Source organism: Pterocles gutturalis, unplaced genomic scaffold, assembly GCF_000699245.1.
Source record: "Pterocles gutturalis isolate BGI_N339 unplaced genomic scaffold, ASM69924v1 scaffold4749, whole genome shotgun sequence".
Lineage (NCBI taxonomy): Eukaryota > Metazoa > Chordata > Aves > Pterocliformes > Pteroclidae > Pterocles > Pterocles gutturalis.
The window spans coordinates 1-18,807 of NW_010130388.1; the positions used below are offsets into that span (position 1 = coordinate 1).

Below are 18,807 nucleotides of genomic sequence, written 5' to 3' on the forward strand. Positions count from 1 at the left end.
TTATTATTTTTATTTTATTTTATTTTTTACAGTGCATTAGAACTCATTGCTCTGCTATAGCCACACATTCACTTCAGGAAATTCTGTGACAAAAGGCAAGTTCCTTCCGCGTTGTAAGTTACCTGCTTGTTGAGCACTGGTTGCTGCATTCCGTCAAACAGAAGCCTGATGCCTTCGTATTTAGCCTCTTCCCCAATGCACTTGCCTATTAAATCTAGAGCAGATACCAACAACAAACACACAAGTCATTAGGAAGCATTGCAAAACAGCTATACAACGCAGTTACACAACTCCAGTAATTACAAAAAAAAAAAAAGTTTAATTTAAAGAAATAGTTCAAATCCATCTAAAGTGGTCAATGGAGAAGGAGACACTCCTTTGGTTCCTCCTTTTTTCCTCCCTTTCCTTCAGGGCTGTACATGTAAGCAATTATTACACTTTTTATAATATCCACGTATTGTCCTAACATATTGTTTAATAAACCACAAGCCGTAATTTTTTAATTACTTTCTGAATAACGTAGTAAATGGGCCCCTCTTCTCTAGTTTATACAGTGTAAGGAAAGCAGAGATTTCTCTTCTGGCTTCATGGTGTGCCTTTTGAACCCAGATTTCATCTGGATAAAATACAAAACATAGGAGAAGCCTAAAGATGAAGAAATTATGGTATTAAGTAAAGCTTTTTATTTCCATCCTATCTTTATTAGTAACTATGCCACCACCTTAGTCAGCAACACGTAAGCGATGAAACTGAACTCCCCGTTTTTTACACCTAGGAGCAGTATTCTAGTCAACTCAAATCTCAGCAGCACAAGTGTTATTTGGAAAGCTAACGTGACTGTATTGGGGTTGTATCTGCTTGAACAATTAACCATGCTTATTGGAGAGTCATGAAATACAGAACCTGGAATGTATCTCATCATTTCTTCAAACGTCTGCTTTGCTCGCTTCTGTTTGTCCTGGAGAGAGCGAGGTTCAGTGTTCTCACAGAACACAGCATCTGCACATCGAAAAAAAGAAGTCTTTAGGCAGCTATGCATCACTGACATATAAAATGGATTTTGGATTATGGCTTTGAAGTTGAGCTTCTTTTCTGTATGATCCTGACTGTAAGAGAATTCCAGCCTTGACAGATCAAAGTGTTTTGCTGACATCAGCCTGACTTCAGAATACCCCACCTGCATTGAGGACAATAATCTTTCGCCAATTTGTTTCCATTCTTTTCAGATTTTTAAAGCATTATCTTCTTGGTTTGGATCAATTCTACTCCAGGTTAGTTATGATCTCCTTATTTACCATTTCCCTTATACTTTCAAAATTATAAGTAGTATTTATACCTTGTGCTAAAACACTGTCTGTCACTGTCAAAAATTTCAGATTTACCTACGAATGAGAAAACAAGAACTGCTTTCATCAGAAATATCAGGCGTTCAGTTTTGGTTGCAGGCTCCAAAAGACTTATTCCTTTCCTTTTTTGTCTTTCACAAGCTTTCTTTTTGGCTCGATAAGGACAGAGTTGTCTTGATCCCAGAACTTTGGCCAGATGTATTGTTTAGATCAGACACTAGTCAGATAAGATTTCTCTACGGTTATGACATCATTAAAAAAATTTTTTTAACCTCTCTCCCCATCACTTATTTGAAGGTCAAGAACACTCAAGCCCTCTAAAAAGCCCACCACAACAAAGGGAACAAAAAATTCACAATAAAGGACTGTGATGTAGCACACAAGTGAAAAATAATTTACAGACTGCCTGAAATATTTGCACTCTGATACACTAAGCCACCTTTATTCGGTTTTTCTTGTTCTTTGCGCATCTTAGTGTCGTGGGTTAAGCAAATTACTATTCATAATACTTTTGTCTGTAATCATCACGGACAGACAATGTGGCTGACTCAGCATCCTTCCGCACCGAGCTTTTGGAATTTTTCTATAGGCCCACTTGATTTTTAAAACTCCGTTAGCCTTAATCAAGCACTCCAAAGTTCAGTACTTGGAAACTTAATAGAAGGGATTTCAAATATCAAACGAAAGCTGTATTTTCACATCAAAGGTGTAACTCTTTACTAACCTCTCAGCAGCGTTATCAGAGAAACCAAGCGGTGCTCCTGAAATAGCTGTTCTAGCTTACAGTGCAAGTAATAGTCTGTGTACAGTTCCAGTGTATTTTTGAAGAGAATTCTTCCTCCCATCAAGAGGTGATGCAGCCAGTCAGGAATGCGGAAAACCACCCTGCCTGCAAAGTTGTTACAGTAACACACGTTTAGAATAGTCTCCTAATAATGACGATAAAGGGGTCACTTACTCAAAGGAAGAAAAGATTGCAAATAAGCAAATACTGGTTTTCTTAGTGCCATGATGAAAAATCACTGTTCTCTAGACTATTTATGAAATACTTCTTTTAACTATTTTTTATTAATTAGTTCCCAGAGTGTACAAGCAGCCCAGCCACGTCTGAGAAAAGGGAAGGGACCTACTCCCACAAGCTCATACTCTGCAATGCAGAAAGAGCGAGCTGTAACAAAACCACCGAGCAATAATGAATGAGAAATTATGATATTTTAGCACAGCAATAAAGTCTTTTGAAGAATGACTGTATTCCTAAATTCTATATTGTTAAGCTTGCAAGTGCTGAATTATACATGATTACTAAAATAGAGTTTTATTTCTTACCGAAGAACCTAAACTTCATATTTGACATGAAGTGTAAGAATAATTAAGAGAAATCACTTCTTACCAACATACATTAAGTAGTCATAGACCCCTTCTACTGTCACCATTTCCATGAAGTAGTTCTGATTTTGTCGTCTTTCTGTATTCTCAGACCGGTTTGCATTATTCTTGAATAAATCACTGAAAAGCTAAAAATAGAAACGTAAGACTGAAAACGCTGCATTCAAAGGCAAAAAGATAGCCATTAGTTCTTTTTTTTTTTAATTAGAAGTAATTTTTTTCCAGAGCTTTCAAAGAACTAATCAGTTTTCCTTCTCTCCCACCCCCCCAACTCTTCACTTTCCAAAGGGGAAGGAAAAATAAAGACTGTGTCACATTTCGCCACAATACCCAACAACCAAAATACCTGGATTCAGAACAAATCAGCAGGGCGACCGAGACACTAATTCGTGAGCCCGTTTGGTCCTGATGCCTTAATGTATCCAGAGTTTTATCACAGGCTTTGATTCCTTTGATGCACCCCATTCTGTCAATGGGGGGCATAAAGGATACGGATTTTGTCAGCCTCAAATCACCGGGGAAATCTACGACATCCAAGTGTGCCGACCATTTCCTGCTGGCTTCCATTTTGAAATAAATACAACGGTTTCTGGACAATATCCAGAAATATCCCCTTTTCCCCTGTCAGCTTGATTATTTATAGCAAAAACTTCATGAATTTTTTTGTAAGTTACCAAAGTTTGGGTTTCTTTCCATTTATCCTATTTCTCATTTTATTCCTTTATCTTTCTATCTTCCCATGTTCCCCCAGCACCACCACGATCCCTCCACTTCCTTACCTTTGGTTCTTCCCCAAAAGATACAATTATAATACTTGTAAAATCCCAAGAGGCTCTTCCCTGCATCCCCTAGGGAGTCCCATACCACCTAGGCAGTAATCCCTCCCCATCCCCACCAAGTCTGTGGGCTCCAGCAGCTGGAAAGGAGAAGTTCTCAGAATCCTGAGGTTCTCCACATTTGACAATACCTAGCAATCACAATTAACAGTTTATTTTAAATTATCTTATCCCCAAAACTGTTGATCTAAAGATAAAAAAGAATGTATACAAAATACTCTATATTATGAAAAGAAAGTTCAAAAGTTTATGCCAAGATTCTAAAAAAAATACCCCAGAACTAGAAGCAAAAGCAACATAATTATAGCATTGCCCAGGCTGAGATGATTGCTACTGACACAGCTTTTTCTGTATCACTCCCAAATTAAAAATAGCTTCAAGGAACAGGAAGTAATTTGCTTATACGTGGTTCATTTTCTGCAGAGCAATTCCTCCTGAAATAAATAAGTCTATAAAAACACCCAAATCCCAACAGGCTCTGAACCACGCAAGTCTCCAAACGAATGCTCGGCACTCTTAAGTAAAATTACATCAGAAAATCTGGCAAGACTGTGAAGTGCTGAACTGCTGGCATTATCTTCACAAAGTTCACTCAAACTAAACAACACCAAGTTATTACATAAATTACATGAAAGAGCAAATCTGGTTCATGCACTGGTGGGTAACTGGTATCCAGGAAAGTAAGAAACCTAAAAAAGAACACATAATAACTCATGCCTACTGTACAAAAGCCTCCCTGGTACGTTGTTTAAAAAACCCTCTATAAACTGAAGTCTATATTCTCCTCAATACTGAAACTAGTACACTGGGAAAATCTTCGTTGAATTATTGAACTTAAACAAGAACCTCATTTATTTTTTAGATAGACCCCATGACCTGACAGAGGCGATACGCACTGACCCAACTCAAAGCAAACTATTTTGCAACATAGATATAGGTTCAGAGGAGGGCATACAGGCCAAGCTAAATCATTAACAGCAGTCTGGTAGGTGATCTATTAAAAAAAAAAAAAAATCAAACATGAAGGCCATCTTAGTACAAAGCTTTCTGACTTCCAACAGTGATTTCAACTTTCACCCCAAACCAGCAGCAGTATCTTTTGAATGCCGTCTGTACCTCTGTCTTGAACCTTAAATGTAATGGTTCCTTGATCACTGCCAAGTTTCAAGAGCTTGGACTCTTGCACGTGGCATTTCAGAAAGCAAGAGCAGATCGATACACGCTGGAATTCCTAAGGCAACGAGCAGTTTGTATAAAGGATGTACTCTGCACTATCCCAGTACAAGCGTGTATTCTATAGTCGCGGTCAGCAGCGCACATCGGAAGGATGCAGCAGCCAGAACACCAAGTGGCACTACATCTCTGCTCAGGCGGTTTGGACTTCTCAGGGTTTTGGCTCAGAGGAAAGCCAAGGGAAAAACACACAACTAGAAATCTAATACAAAAGTGGAGATTAAAGTCACGATTCAAATAAGCACAGGATTTTGCTTTTAAATGTTTCTGTGCATGTTAATATTAGAGGCATGATAGAATGCTCACTGTTGTCATTAGACTTGAAAAAGACAAGCAAGACCAACTCCAACATTATCATTATTCATATATTTTAGGACTAAACTGCAACTGTGATTATAACCAGGAAATATTCTTAAAAGGCTTTCAATGGGGAAATTCCATGGATTGATACTGGCTAATAACGGAAGCCAAGCTCTTGAAGCGAGTGGAAGGTAAAAGGTCTGTATTAAGAAAAAGACAAAAGTAATCCCTCGTACGATAGACTAGCTACTGTACCTTGAGGGGGAAAGCTAGCTAAACAAGTACGAATGCTTACGTAAAGTGCCTAATAGAAACAAGGAAGTTACAGAAGGTTTACGAGTGCATATGAAATACACACCCATACATTCCAGCATAGGTGTGAAGATTATAGAAGCAATACCATGATTATGAACAATATCCACAGCCAGAGGCATCAACCTCCTCACTTTTTCCTGCTCATTTGCAAAGTACAGATAACTTTAGTAAAACGGCAAGAAGAAAGAATGTATGTAGTATCTGAACCACATCAGTTCATGTATTGAAAACCAACCGTGTCTTCCCCCAAGGAACTATTCATAAACGTGCATTATGCTATTGGTGTTCCAAAAGCAGTTTTTATTGCTGCTGGCAGGTCACCACAAGCCAGCAGAACAATGTCTTGGTACGCATATTTTGCAAAGTCTGCATCAGCTGAGAAGTCCTGACCTATTCTAGCACGTTTGACAAAAGTACATTTGGAAGATGATCGAGCTGCTTACAGACCTTCAGAACAGAAACAGAGCTGGGACAGCCAGAAATCCTGTTGGTGTCCCTAGGAGGGGGGAGCAGGGTTTTTTCTTCGCTTGTTTAACATCAGGGAGGTTGGTAACTCTTTCAGTCTAGTGGATCTGATACAGGATAAAATCCAATCATCACTGGCTGGACTAAGGTTGACCACCCACCTTCATTATGCACTTGTAACCAGAAGTCTTTCCACCAGTATTTAAAAACATACAAACATCCACATGTGCCAGGAATACTCAAAAAGCAGCAGTATGCAGAAAATCTTTCAGAGAAGGAGTACATTTCTGATTGAACTCCAGCTTTCACCTGCCCTGACAGACTTTCAGGCATTTCTTACTCAGCCTGTTGATGAAGAGGCAGCCTGGGCGCACCCTGTTCACAGCAACAGAGCTGGCAGCACAAGCGCCGGGGAACACGTACGGTACTCTCAGCAAATTCCAACATGCTGATACTAGAATAAGCAGATCTGTGTCAGACAAGGTGTATGGGAACACTGTCGCAATACAAGCATCAGCTGGAAATTGACTCTAGCTTTTACCAAAAAATTCTGTGTTGAAGAACCTTCTTGCTATGAGATAACATGCTCTTCTCACAGGTGGGCAGTCGGAAAGTGCCAGCCTTGCCTCTCCAGCTGCCTGCCAGGTCTGCTCACTGACTCCATCCAGGCAGCCCATTGCAATCTTGATACAGACAGTTAGCGTTCATCCCCACCACCAGGCGGTAAGGGTGCCGGGCTACTGCTCCGTGCTTCTGTCTTCATGAAGATGTCATGTGGCACAACAGAAGTGAAACTGCAGAACTGAACAAAGTCTATGCCACGTGTGTTTGGAGGGCTAGGGAGGGGTGTTACCTCCGTGTACCTCTGGTCTGGACACCCCTGGTGCCTGCATTCCTAGACAGCATTTTCCAGCTCAGTTTCAACCAAAATTAATTCAGTTAACGAGTTCTAAGACAGCTCCCCAGTAGGAGAGAAAATGCAATAAGCAGATAGATCAGAAGATTTGCTTCCAAAAACCATCACTGATCTGAATTAGAACAGCCTGGCACATGAAACCAGCGTGGCTCACAAAATCCAAGAAGTGACAAGATGTAAGTGGCACCGTGTCCTGGCACCTGGCACAAAACTTCTCCCAAGTGTGGGCTGGCTTGAGAAAGAGAAATCTGTCTTCCAGAGAAGGCACAAGCACCAACAGATCAGCAAGAGGGATGAATTTCACAACGTGCATGGGAAGGCACCGGAGAGACCATAACGCAGCACAACCTGGGATATCAGATCTCTACTAATTAAGAGTTATTGTCTGAGTAAGCGTGTGCGCTCTGGCTAAACTGGTAGATGGGAAATTAGTGAGAATGCAGTCAGCACATGAATTCCGCGTGCATACATGCCTTTGCTGGTCAGAACTGGTAGTGTAATTCCAGCACAAACAGATACTGAGTATCTGATCACAGAACTGGCTTGCAGCATCCCCCAAGGCAAAGTGTCTTGAGTGCCCATCATTAAATAACATCATTGCTCTGCAGGAGATATGCTGAAGTCTGAAACTTTCCATTCATGTCAAGAAAATGGCTCCCCAAAAGAGATTTATTTTGGGAAAGAAAAAAGAAAATCTAAAATATATGAAGAACCAACTACTTAATTCATAAAACAGCCGACAAGGATAAAGTTGTTTAGAAAAACAGTGAACTCACTCTCAAAATAGACAGAGAGAAGGAGTGGAGAGCTGGGGCTAGCCTCATCTTTTTTGCTCTCTGCAAAGAAACTTGTCCCTCATGACAAAAGCACCTCCTACAGGGTAACTGGCACTGCTAGCAGCCACTTTGGCTCAGACCCTACAAACCTGTGTCGCAAATGGAGTGCACGGACGGACAGTTTGCCTTCCCCCACAACAGTATTTCAGAAAACAGAAGGCAGTAATGTCATTTTCAAAAGATCTACATTTTGCTTAAGGAAACTTCAGTATTCCAAAATGTGAGCCAAAGTGCAGCCAGCTCTTTGCTTTCCTGGGATTACCAGGGTTGAAAAGAATTGGGAAAACCTCATTTCAGAGCCTGAATTTCTGTACACTGTTCTTTTACAAGAATAGCATACTGACACTTCAGAGAATGAGTTTGTATTTTAACGGAGCAATGCTATATACATTTTTTAACCTTTTACAATCCAAAAAATTTTGAACACCACTTTAAAGGATTAATCTTGATCCTTTAATATTAAGTTTTTCAAGCAAACTACAGAAAGAACTCTGTCTTCATAGAAATCCTTCAGAGTGCAAAGTTCAAATATTTTATTTAAGTATGTTAAATGTATTAAATACTAACTTCAGTAGTTCTTGACATCACAGTAAAAAATTAACTGTTCATATTGTGCTGTAGTATGCTGTCAGCTGTTTTATAAAAAACATTTCAAGTATTTAAGCCTGTACTGTTTCTAGCACAAGTCAAAAACTCTACCTCTGATTTTTAAAACTGCTGCTACATTCATACACCTCTGAATAGACAGCAACAGCAAATTACCTGAACCCTGGAAATAGTGCCCAAAGTAAGAAAGGACTTGAAATGAAGGACACTTAATTTTGTGTGTGTATGTGCACAGGTAAAGTAATACTACAGCATTGGCTGCAGTAATTCAGACTTCAGGATTAGAAGATTAAATCCAAACAAATTAATAGATTTAACTGCCATTGTACTCAGTATAAAAAATTTTGCAGCTACAAATTCTGTAAGTGTCATAACACTACATAATTGTCCATTGTGAAGGAAATCAAAAAGTCCATTTTTTCAACAGTCCATCACCAACAAGAACCGCAAATGGATCCTGGGCTTCTAGCTCGTGCAAGAAGAGAACGAGCATAGACAGTACTTTTCACCAACACTCTTCCAGCCTGCAATTGTTTTCAACTAAAAAAAAGTTCAAGAGCTGGATGCAGTTTCTCTATGGGTACTCACCCTGAATATACTTCCTTTTTGTGAATTTGTCCAGTCTTACCTTATAGTTATTTAAACTTCTAGTGCTCGCAACATCTTTTGGCAAGGAGTTCCACAAACTTACTACCACTTTTTGTTTTGAATCTAGCTCCTACCACCTTCATTTAATGCCTCTTAGTTTTTGCTCTGGAAGAGAGAGGGGAAAAAAACAAACACCAAGCCCCAACCTTTATCCGCTGTCCACTCATGCCATACATTATTCTTTAAACTATCATACAACTCCAGTTTATCACTCTGCAAAATGAAGCCTCGGTTTACATAGTCCAGTTTCAACTCCTCTTCCCAAAGCAAATGAGACATCAGAAAAGCATATAGTACTGAGTTTTCTTTTAGAACCTCTCACATGGCAAAGTGTATGCACATTGAATATTTTATCCCAAATCACATCAACTCTATAACACTGCGCTTGGGTCTCTGAAATCCTAGTTCCTCGGTAAATTCCACAAATACATTAACACTCTAAAGCAGTCTAACACAGAACTATAAAGACCAGCGTCTTTTTAAAGCCCCAAAGCTAACGGAAGTCTTTCAAGTAACCTTTACCAGGCTCTAGCCACAAATATAGGAAGACTAAGAAAGGAACTGTTTTAACATATAGTCAAGTAAAAGGTTAAAATTCGGAGTGCTAGGCTTTAACTGTGGCAATGTTAGAAACTATAGTTATGGAGTTAACTTAATTTGTATGCCAGACATCAATGAACTGCAAACTAATGTTTTAATGGCCAAGAAACAGGTATCAGCACCTTGCAGAACTTTGACAAGCCACACTTTGATCAAACACACAAGCTCTTCACTTTGAAAAGGAAGCTCCCTTATGGCATTAGAACATTCCCCCATTTTACACCTTTGCTTTCCCTTTTCTTCTCTCTGTACTTCCCAGGCTCTCGACTCTGTATTCTCATCTTGAAATCCAGCAAGAATTAAAAATCAAAACCCAAACCAAAAAAAGCCTCAGAAGTCATTCAGACTAAGAAATTTACAAGATAGAAGTTGACAAAGCTCTCTGCACTACTATTCTCTCTCTTGTGTCAATAGACAACACAAAATAGGTAAGCTGTTATATTTATGGGTTTTTTCTGTTTATTCTTTGCGTTTTCAGAGCATGGTCAATTTTCCCCACTCCTGTAAAGTGGGGAAGGAAGATGACTTACTTTACCTTCTTGTTATTTTCAGAAGTGGGACTCAAAATGGTAAGTTCAGGTCTACTTGGTTTAGGCTTGGGAGATTCACAGGAGTTGATAAAATTCATAATGAACGGCTCCAAATGCTGACCTTTCTGCAATAAGATATGAGTGACCCGTCACTTGCATAATTATAGAAAGAAAAATAAAACACAGAGTTTCCAAACAAATTTTTTACTAGCTTGTAAATCAGTAAGCATGTAAAATTAGTTTAGAAGTTAAAATGCTGGCAACCTGGAAGACTTACCTCTTTCATCAACTTTCCTGGAACAGATTTTATAATTTTACCTATAATTAGAAACAAACAAACAAAAACTTTCTGTTATCACTGCCTGATCTTAAAGACATTTTGCTCTTCTACATTTTAGGTACTCATTGTCTAGTATTTAATTTAAAAATACAATAGTTTTAAAAATCAGTTTAGGTTTTTTTTAATTTGGCACAAAAATAAAGGCTTGCACATATCCAGCTTAATGCTTACTACTCTTCAAGAAAAGATACTTAAAATATGAAAAATATACAGGTGATTATCTGAATACTTCAAAAACAAAAAGCAAAGTACCCTAGACCTGCCTTTGTAATTCTTCTAGAGGCTCAAACATAAATTCCTATAATGCCATAGCAGCAATACTATATGACACCAGTATAGGCACCATTTTCTGTATTTGAGTTCTTCATAAACATTTATCACAAAAGAAATCACGAAAACTGAGATTCTCCTCTTTTCTTTAAAAGATCAGCTAATCTGGAGGGATTCTGGAAGGACTCAGTCTTGAAAATACTGGTGAGTAAAGTTTTACAAATTGGACAGGCTACAGATGCAGTCTGACAAAATCAGCTCTTCTGTCCAATTGAGGTTATCAGGGTACAGCACAGTGACTTTGAATGCTGAAATATCACAGTGTCTGGAATGAGTTTTATTTTAAGCACTACATTTACAGTAATATTTTTCTTATTTACATGTCATTAAATTTGGAAGTTAAGTCCAAAAGTACATACAATGATCAAATGATAGTTATAAAATCACTCATTCTCACAAAAAATGACAAGACTTTTAAAAATTATGTTTATGGACGTGAACCATAGTCTCAGACATGAGATGCATGACAGTAAATGCCATCATTATAAGCTTTTTTTAAAACAACATATCGTTGGATCTAGAAGGGAGGTCTGAAACGAAACAAAACCCTTTAACTGGAGAACGATCACCTAAATCTCATTCAACAACTTGGTAAGCACGCTAAGAGAATGGCCACCTCGGCGGGTTCACACCACGAGCGGGAGGAGCAGAAATGTGGTGGCACAGTTCAGCCACGGCTTTCCTGGACCATGCCAGTGCCAGAACCACAAGTCCTAGACGAAAACAGAAAGGCCAGGAGGTTGACCTTACCAGCTCAGGCCCGTTCTCCTGAGACAGCTCCATGAAGTCACACTGCAGTCTACTTTTTGGATCTATTATCAACTATTACATCAGACAGCAAGAATTTGCCAACGTCTCAATGTCCATTTGGCCTGCCTATATCGCAAACACCACTGCCTCAAATTCTATTAAGCAGCTCATGTTAGAAGAGATCTAGCTAATACTAGGAATATTAAATATTGCAGTTTTCATATTAAAATAAACAGATTTTGATCAACTAACACCAAAACATAGCTGACATTAAGAAACTATATATCCCGTCACACCTGTAAGCCATAACTGTCTTGCACAGATGTGACTTGTGGCAATACTATAACTCTCCTTGAACTCCGAAATTTGTTAGAGAAATCTTATCGCCTTGGTTGCTGACACAAAGATTCAAAAGCAACCACTTCAACGCTTTCTTCCATAATCTCAAAATGTCCTTTTTCTTCAAAGAAGAAGTATCAGCATATCCTGCTCAATGAGCTATAATTTGAAGGGCTGTGAAAGAACAGAGTTCTTATGTCCCACATCTATATCCTTACATAAGAGTTATCCATTACTATTCTCATTCAACCACAGTATCTACAGTATTACTATTTGTCAGCATAAACAACTAGCACATTACATACCAAGGTTCACATCAGGCAACATTTTATCAAGAAACTGAGTCTCTCCTCCATTAGGGGACAGGAAGTCAGCTAAAAGCTGGCTGTTACTTAGTTCTGGATGTTGCAGAAGTTTCTTTGAGACAGAAGCAAAGAAAGAAGAAAAGAACTTTAATCTTTAAAAATCGGTTTCTCTATAGCTAAAAGATATTCAAAGAGCATTGTATTACCATAGATACTGTCATTCGCAAAAGATTTCTGTTTTCAGTCACATGAAACTTCAACAAGTGTTATTTGCCAACTTGTACCCTTTCTATAACTCAAGCTACTTGGAAACAAAAAAAAAAAAATAGCAGATATTCTTTTATTATGACGTTATTCCTTGCTCCAAAGGTTTGTTTGATACCTGCAGATATTCCTGAAACTCCTCTCTCTTGGATTTTAAGAACTCATAGTTCTTGGGGCCAATGATTCTCTTTGAAGGAAGCTGAGCATCAGGAAATGTACCTGAGAAAGATATCAAGGAGATAAAATTATTCTTGTAATGCAGAAAACATTGATTATTTTAAATTTCAGGTCATTACTGAATGATAATCACAGCAGTGGGAACGTGGCTTTCCAGATGATAGAGACATACCATGAAATTCCGTTAGCTTCGACTCAAGCACATAAAATTCAAGATACCTCCTGTACACAGACCAGTGTTCAGGTTCATGCCCAACTGGGGAAAAAAAAAATTACAATGTTAAAGATAAACCAGGTTTTATGCCACCTGAGACACACATCAAGCAACAGTAAATTTATTCCGGATTATTATAGGAAAAAACACAATGATATTACGCCCCCATATTGCATTAACATAAAAAAAAAATCCCAGCCAAGTAATTTAAGTGTTAAATTAAAACGCATACCTGGTAGGCAGATATAGTAGTAGCATGGAAATTATCATCTCAATCATCATCATAATCTCATTTTAGGGGATGCCCAAGATCTAAACAATGGAGCACTGCATAACTCCAACATTTATTAGGGCTCACTATGTCAGATCTATTTTCAAACTTTTAACCAAATGATTGACACAAATACTACTTGTCAAATACAGTCCTCTGCACCATCAGCTTGAATCCTGATCACTCTTCCTCCTAGAAGATATCACTAATTCCTAAACACTTCCTGCTTATTGTAGAAGCATTAGTTTCACTAACACAAATCTGTGCAGCCTCAGGATGATGCTATTTTCCCCACTCACTATGGATGTACAGCTAACTAGATACTGATAAACTGTCTGCAAGCCAGGATTGTTCCTAATAAGCAAAACATTTTAATTTCCTAAGAACTATATTTTAAGGTTATATAAAAAGTTATTTATTGTTCATTACTCCAAAGTTTGGAGTGGGTGAAATAAAAGCGTGCCAAGTGTTTATTAATATGAATAGCAGGATGAATATTTTTGGAAATAAAAAAAATAGAAAATCTCAAACTTTGGCAAGAAGTCTAAACAGAACTGATTCATGTTGAGAAGTCAGTTCTCAACTTGCAAATGGTAAATGTGATTATTTAGCTCTCAAATACATTTCCTCAGAATTTACAAGTCTTCATTTCAAAATTAGAACAACATGTATGCAAAATACACTGCAACAGCCATCAGAATATAGCACACTAGAATATTTTGAGTTCATTTTAAAATGACATTTTATTTATCCACAACAATGCATACCTGCTCTTCTATCATTTCTCTCTACATCAATGCAGAACACAGGGATTCTCTCCTTTCTGTCTTTTCTTTCCAAGGAGGGATCATCAAAAAAATCTACATATGGGATGCTAATTTTCCATGCGGCAAGGTTGCGGGGTGTATTTGGGGTACTAACAGGCTCCTCAGGAGAATCATCTTCCATCACCATAACACCTTCTTCAATCTGTAAAGATTCAAACATCAGGATCTACAGTTCTATTTTAATTGGTTCAGTCTACCTTTGTCAAACTTACATACAATAATGAAACATAAATCAAGTATGTGTCACTAAGTAATACAAGAACAAAAAATTAATTTCTGTTTTTAGATCCACTGCAAATTAATTTGAAGTTAGCAACTCTTAGTGACATCTGAAAGTTTTTGTAGGACTTTCAAGTTCCATATCTGATTCTTCAGAGGAAAAACAAAAACGGGAGGGGAATAGAAGTACGAAAAGAGACAGCTGGAAGAATGCCTTAGACACAGACTGAATCCTATAGGAACCAACTTGGGTCCAGCAGATTTAGCTGCACTGCATTGTCCAGCATACTAGAACCCAAATTAAAGACTTGAGCTTACTATGTCAGGCAAAGAGTCTCCACCACTTTATGGTTTTAAGGTCTTAGGGCAAGCTTCAGATGAAAAGCCATGCACGCAGTCCTATGCATACCTTACTATGCAGAATTATAAACTGGCATAGGAAGTTTTTAGAGAAAAATTCATTGCTTACAAAAATGTCTGACACCACTACTTTTAGTACTTCTCTGTATTAAAGCAATATGCTCAGAGGCAGACTAAGTGGGGACATGGCTTTGGCTTGTGAACAAATACAGGAAAAACAATCAGAAGCCAGCACATGGAAACCCTGCAGTGAAGTAAGACAGCAAAAAAGGCAGAAACTTAACATTTGCAAACACGGAAAGAAACAGCAACAACAAAGACTTAAATACTTAAATACAAATTTAAAACTTTTACTCACAAAGTCATCTTCTCCTTCGTTCAAGTTGTAGTTAGGCAACATAGCTCCTTCCATTGCAGAACTCTTGAACACACCTTTTATTTTGTTGCCTATTCTGCTGATTCCAAACGATTCTCCTCTCTTCTGTGTGGTCCTAGGATTACAGAAGCCAGAGTTCACAACACAAGGCATATTATCACACAGCAGCTCTACAGGCTGTTGCACACCACTTGCAGGTAAGAGAAAAAACTCCACAAACTAGTAGCCAATATATTTACAATACCACTTAAATTGAAATTAATTTATGGCAAATGTGTTCTCTGATCGATCAGAAAAATTTCTTGATCACGCTTGTCAGAGATATGTGATTCGCATATGCTTAACCATGAGCAAACATTAACTCTTATAATACTACCCTAGTAATGCAGGACATCGAATAAACAAATTAACTATGCAAAACAATTTTGTTTTGACAGCGGAAACTGTCGTATTGCTACAGGCACGCACATCAAGAAGGTCACTGTCCTTTTCCATGTATTCCTATTTAAATATTTATCCACTCTTGCCAAGTACTTTAAATCCTTTAAATGGTGTAATTGGATGCATGTTTTTTTTACATAAACATCCCAGATTTTTACAAGCATGTATGATTCAAGATAGACTTCGACTTTTAAACATTAGGGACACGCAAAAGGAATGTGCAAGGAGCAAGACTGACCACGAGGGAAAACAGATCCAACTGAAGAATTTTGTCTTGAAGAGCCAGCCTGACTGAAAGATGAAGACCTTTTAAAGTCTTCCCACTTATGACACAGTATCCAAAAAGCAATAAGGTGTGGAAAAAGAACGATAATTAGACAGGAAGTGCACTCCTTACTGAGAGAGCAGATTTTATAGCATTCTTATGCCCTTACATAAAACCTGACACTGAAGATTATTTCTTGCATAGAAATGCCAATAATTCCGGAAAGAAAAATGTTTCTGTTGAACATGGATGGAATCAGCTGAAGGTTACCTATGGTGATTCAATAAATATCATTGATAGGCAAGTTAAAAATCAATACAGTGAACTGTAGAATCAAAGACTCAAAAGAACTTCATAGATTACTGAGATTAAAAGCACAATTAGTACTTTAGAGGACCAAAAAATAATCCTAAGTGTTTCTTTTTCCTTTAAAACAGACAAACAAAAAAGTTAACTACTGAAGAGTAGGACCAACAAAACAGCACAGACCAGCAGATAAACCATCTTCATCACCCATAAAACCACGTTAACAACATCAACCGCTGACTCAGGACATGCATGTGTGTTACTAACAATTTTCCTGTTTATAATTTTACCCAGTTTGTGTACATTATTAAATTGCATAAATAATCCACTGTTTTTCCAAATCTTTTGCTTTTTCTATCTCATAGTATTATCAGATCCAAAGCAGACAAACGTCTTACTTATCTCTGCTAACCAAAGATAAGGTTGCTTGGGTGTTTGTAGTCTAAATCCATGTTTGAACAATTTTACTTGATTTTTAAACAACCTATTCTACACGTTATTGTGGTGAACTAAACTTACATTGGGGACCTACCTGAATCTTGTTCAAGAGCTTAATCACTGCGCTAGCAAAATACAAACCTGATTCAGACAAAACTATTCAGCTTTTAGACCTGTGGCTTGAGTCTTGAAGAAGCTTTCATCTTTCCTGGGAAAACTTGTGCAGTTCTCAAGATTGTGAGCAAAAACATTAATTTGCACAAGCTCAGAGATTTGATAAGAGTACTCCCGGCTCAGATGAGTTCTTTCCCACACTGATCATGCTCCAGCTGAAGGCAGAATACAGCTTTGCCTGTAACTGCAGGACTGGGCTGTACGGAGCCAGGACTCAACCTGATCGCTAGGAACCAACTGCCCCAATGCTGAGCCCAAAGTTCACGCCTAAGCAATACAGAGCAATCACTAAACTGGAACAGGTACAAAGTGACAAACTAAGATGGGATCTCTTTGCAGGAAGAGACACAAATTCACAACAAGCAGTGGTAAATAAGAAGGTATACAGAGACATGGTGGACAACGCATGGGGAGAACGTAGGACTGTAGGACTGCTTTGGCAAAAATCCTTGAGCAAGCACACAGAGCACAAAACAGATTGGATGAGCATGCAAAAAATCTGGGGATGTTCACAGAGACAGACAGACAACAGGATGATCAATCTTTTGAGGATGCTGAGCAAGAAAAAACAAAAAAAACCCACTCAGGCATGAGGATGAAAATCCAATAGATTCACTGGTTAAGTAGAAACAGAAGAAAGAACTTAAGGGTAGGTGGAAGGGAAGAGATGGGACTAGGATATGGCCAGGTTAAAGACAAAGGGGAGGAAAGAGGAAAGGAGGTGGCCAGCTTAGAATGAAGACCAAGTCTTTCAAGAACTGTCAATTCTTCTACTGTCAACAAATATATATATACAAAACTCATTGGGAAAAGTATGCCGCTCCCTCTAGTGCTGATCCACATAACAGCATTATTAGACTCTCATTCTATAGTTGCTTTCGTGGCAGGGCCCCGAGAGTCTACAGATTCAACATTTCTTGATGAACGATGGGACAAGGAGGGGTTGGAACGCTTTTTTTGTTTGTTTTTTTTTTTAAAGCTCCAGAAGTCACACTCGCTTAACATTAAAAAATTACAATTGTTGTTCACTCTGTAGCTGGGAATTGCAGTCCAGAGATTGCATTAGTACCACTATGCACTGTGGTATTCTTTAATCATGGATGGTTGCAAAACAATTTTCTTGCATGATCCCTGCATGCATAAAAGATATTTACATGCATGTGAAGTCAAAGTGTTATTTTTCCTTTGGCTGACTAAAACCCCTACACCCAATTAGGAGGAATGCTGAGCACGTAGAGCTGCTCTCGAAAAATCAGTGAACTGCACTTACGTCCCAGGTATTTCTTATTGCTCAACACTCTTAGCACATTGTAACTCAATACACCGAACTGGCACATAAAAGACAAACAGTGTCTATATACCTTGATTCCTAACCTGTAAAATGAAGCTGATAATGTCCCCTCAAGACTGAAGAATGGTATGAGTAATATATTGAATGCTAATGCTCTGACAAATTGTAAGGAAAAGCCCACAATGAAAAAAATGTTTTCTGAGTTTGGATAGCATGTATTTAAAGAGGCATGGATAATGAGAAAACAAAGCATTGAACAGCTATTAAGTCATTAATGAGTGACCACAGACTACCTAGAGCAAATGATAAAAAATAGCATATGCTGTAATCAAACCTGTAACAGTCACAAGAAAAGCTGCAGAGAACTAATTTGAGGAATTGCTGGCTTTGAGTGCTTGATAATATTCATTAAATGGTTGTATTGGAATGCAATGTTAGGCAATGATCATCCTGGACACAGCTGTGCAAGGTAAAACAAGCAGTTAAGTGGATAAAACCTCAAACAGGATCTGGAAATGGGACATGGAGTCAAAAAAATTTTGGAGCAGGCAGCAGTCACAGGCCAAAAAAAAAAAAATCTTCAAGTTAAGCAAATTCTTTCAAGACTAATACGAGACAGCTCGTTAACAGCAAACAATATTAATATGCTGCAAACTGGTGAAATTAGTAATTAAGCAATTTCTAAACACTTGTGAAGAGGACATGGGGAGTAAACTTATTGTGGGGAGAAACATGATTTAGTCCAGAGAAGACATTCACATTTTTGCAAATAAAATGGACAGTTAATTGCTGTTAAAAGACTGGGTGGTGCAGTCATGATAGACGCAGCATAACTAACACACAACATTTACTGAGTGTTAGAGAGACTTACCGGAAGTCATCCAAACTCAGGCTACTTCTGCAACAACAGGCACATAAATTACCGCAGAGCCCAGGAGAAAATAGTGTTAAAACAAAACAAAAACCAACAACAACAAAAAAAAAAATTGACAGACCTATCTCAACAAAACTGAATAGGCTTCGACTAACACTACAGATTAATAAAAAATGTGGTACAATTAGGAGTTCCTGGCCTAAAATCCTAAGAAAGTGAAACACGAACA

The 18,807-nt window shown here is 38.1% G+C and overlaps 1 protein-coding gene across 1 annotated transcript in view; it reads right to left on the minus strand.

The window, feature by feature from the left end:
* Nucleotides 1-68: 68 nt before the first annotated feature.
* The window catches only part of SNX14 (sorting nexin 14), a gene marked incomplete at its 5' end in the record, with an annotated part of 48,488 nt that continues 29,749 nt past the window's right edge, over nucleotides 69-18,807 (minus strand). Inside the window, 12 exons of the mRNA XM_010080205.1 lie at nucleotides 69-214; nucleotides 904-999; nucleotides 2,071-2,235; nucleotides 2,737-2,860; nucleotides 10,023-10,142; nucleotides 10,295-10,335; nucleotides 12,082-12,193; nucleotides 12,464-12,564; nucleotides 12,695-12,778; nucleotides 13,775-13,976; nucleotides 14,772-14,904; nucleotides 18,576-18,602. Coding sequence (XP_010078507.1) covers nucleotides 69-214; nucleotides 904-999; nucleotides 2,071-2,235; nucleotides 2,737-2,860; nucleotides 10,023-10,142; nucleotides 10,295-10,335; nucleotides 12,082-12,193; nucleotides 12,464-12,564; nucleotides 12,695-12,778; nucleotides 13,775-13,976; nucleotides 14,772-14,904; nucleotides 18,576-18,602 — 1,351 coding nt within the window. The remainder of the gene's footprint in view (nucleotides 215-903; nucleotides 1,000-2,070; nucleotides 2,236-2,736; nucleotides 2,861-10,022; nucleotides 10,143-10,294; nucleotides 10,336-12,081; nucleotides 12,194-12,463; nucleotides 12,565-12,694; nucleotides 12,779-13,774; nucleotides 13,977-14,771; nucleotides 14,905-18,575; nucleotides 18,603-18,807) is intronic.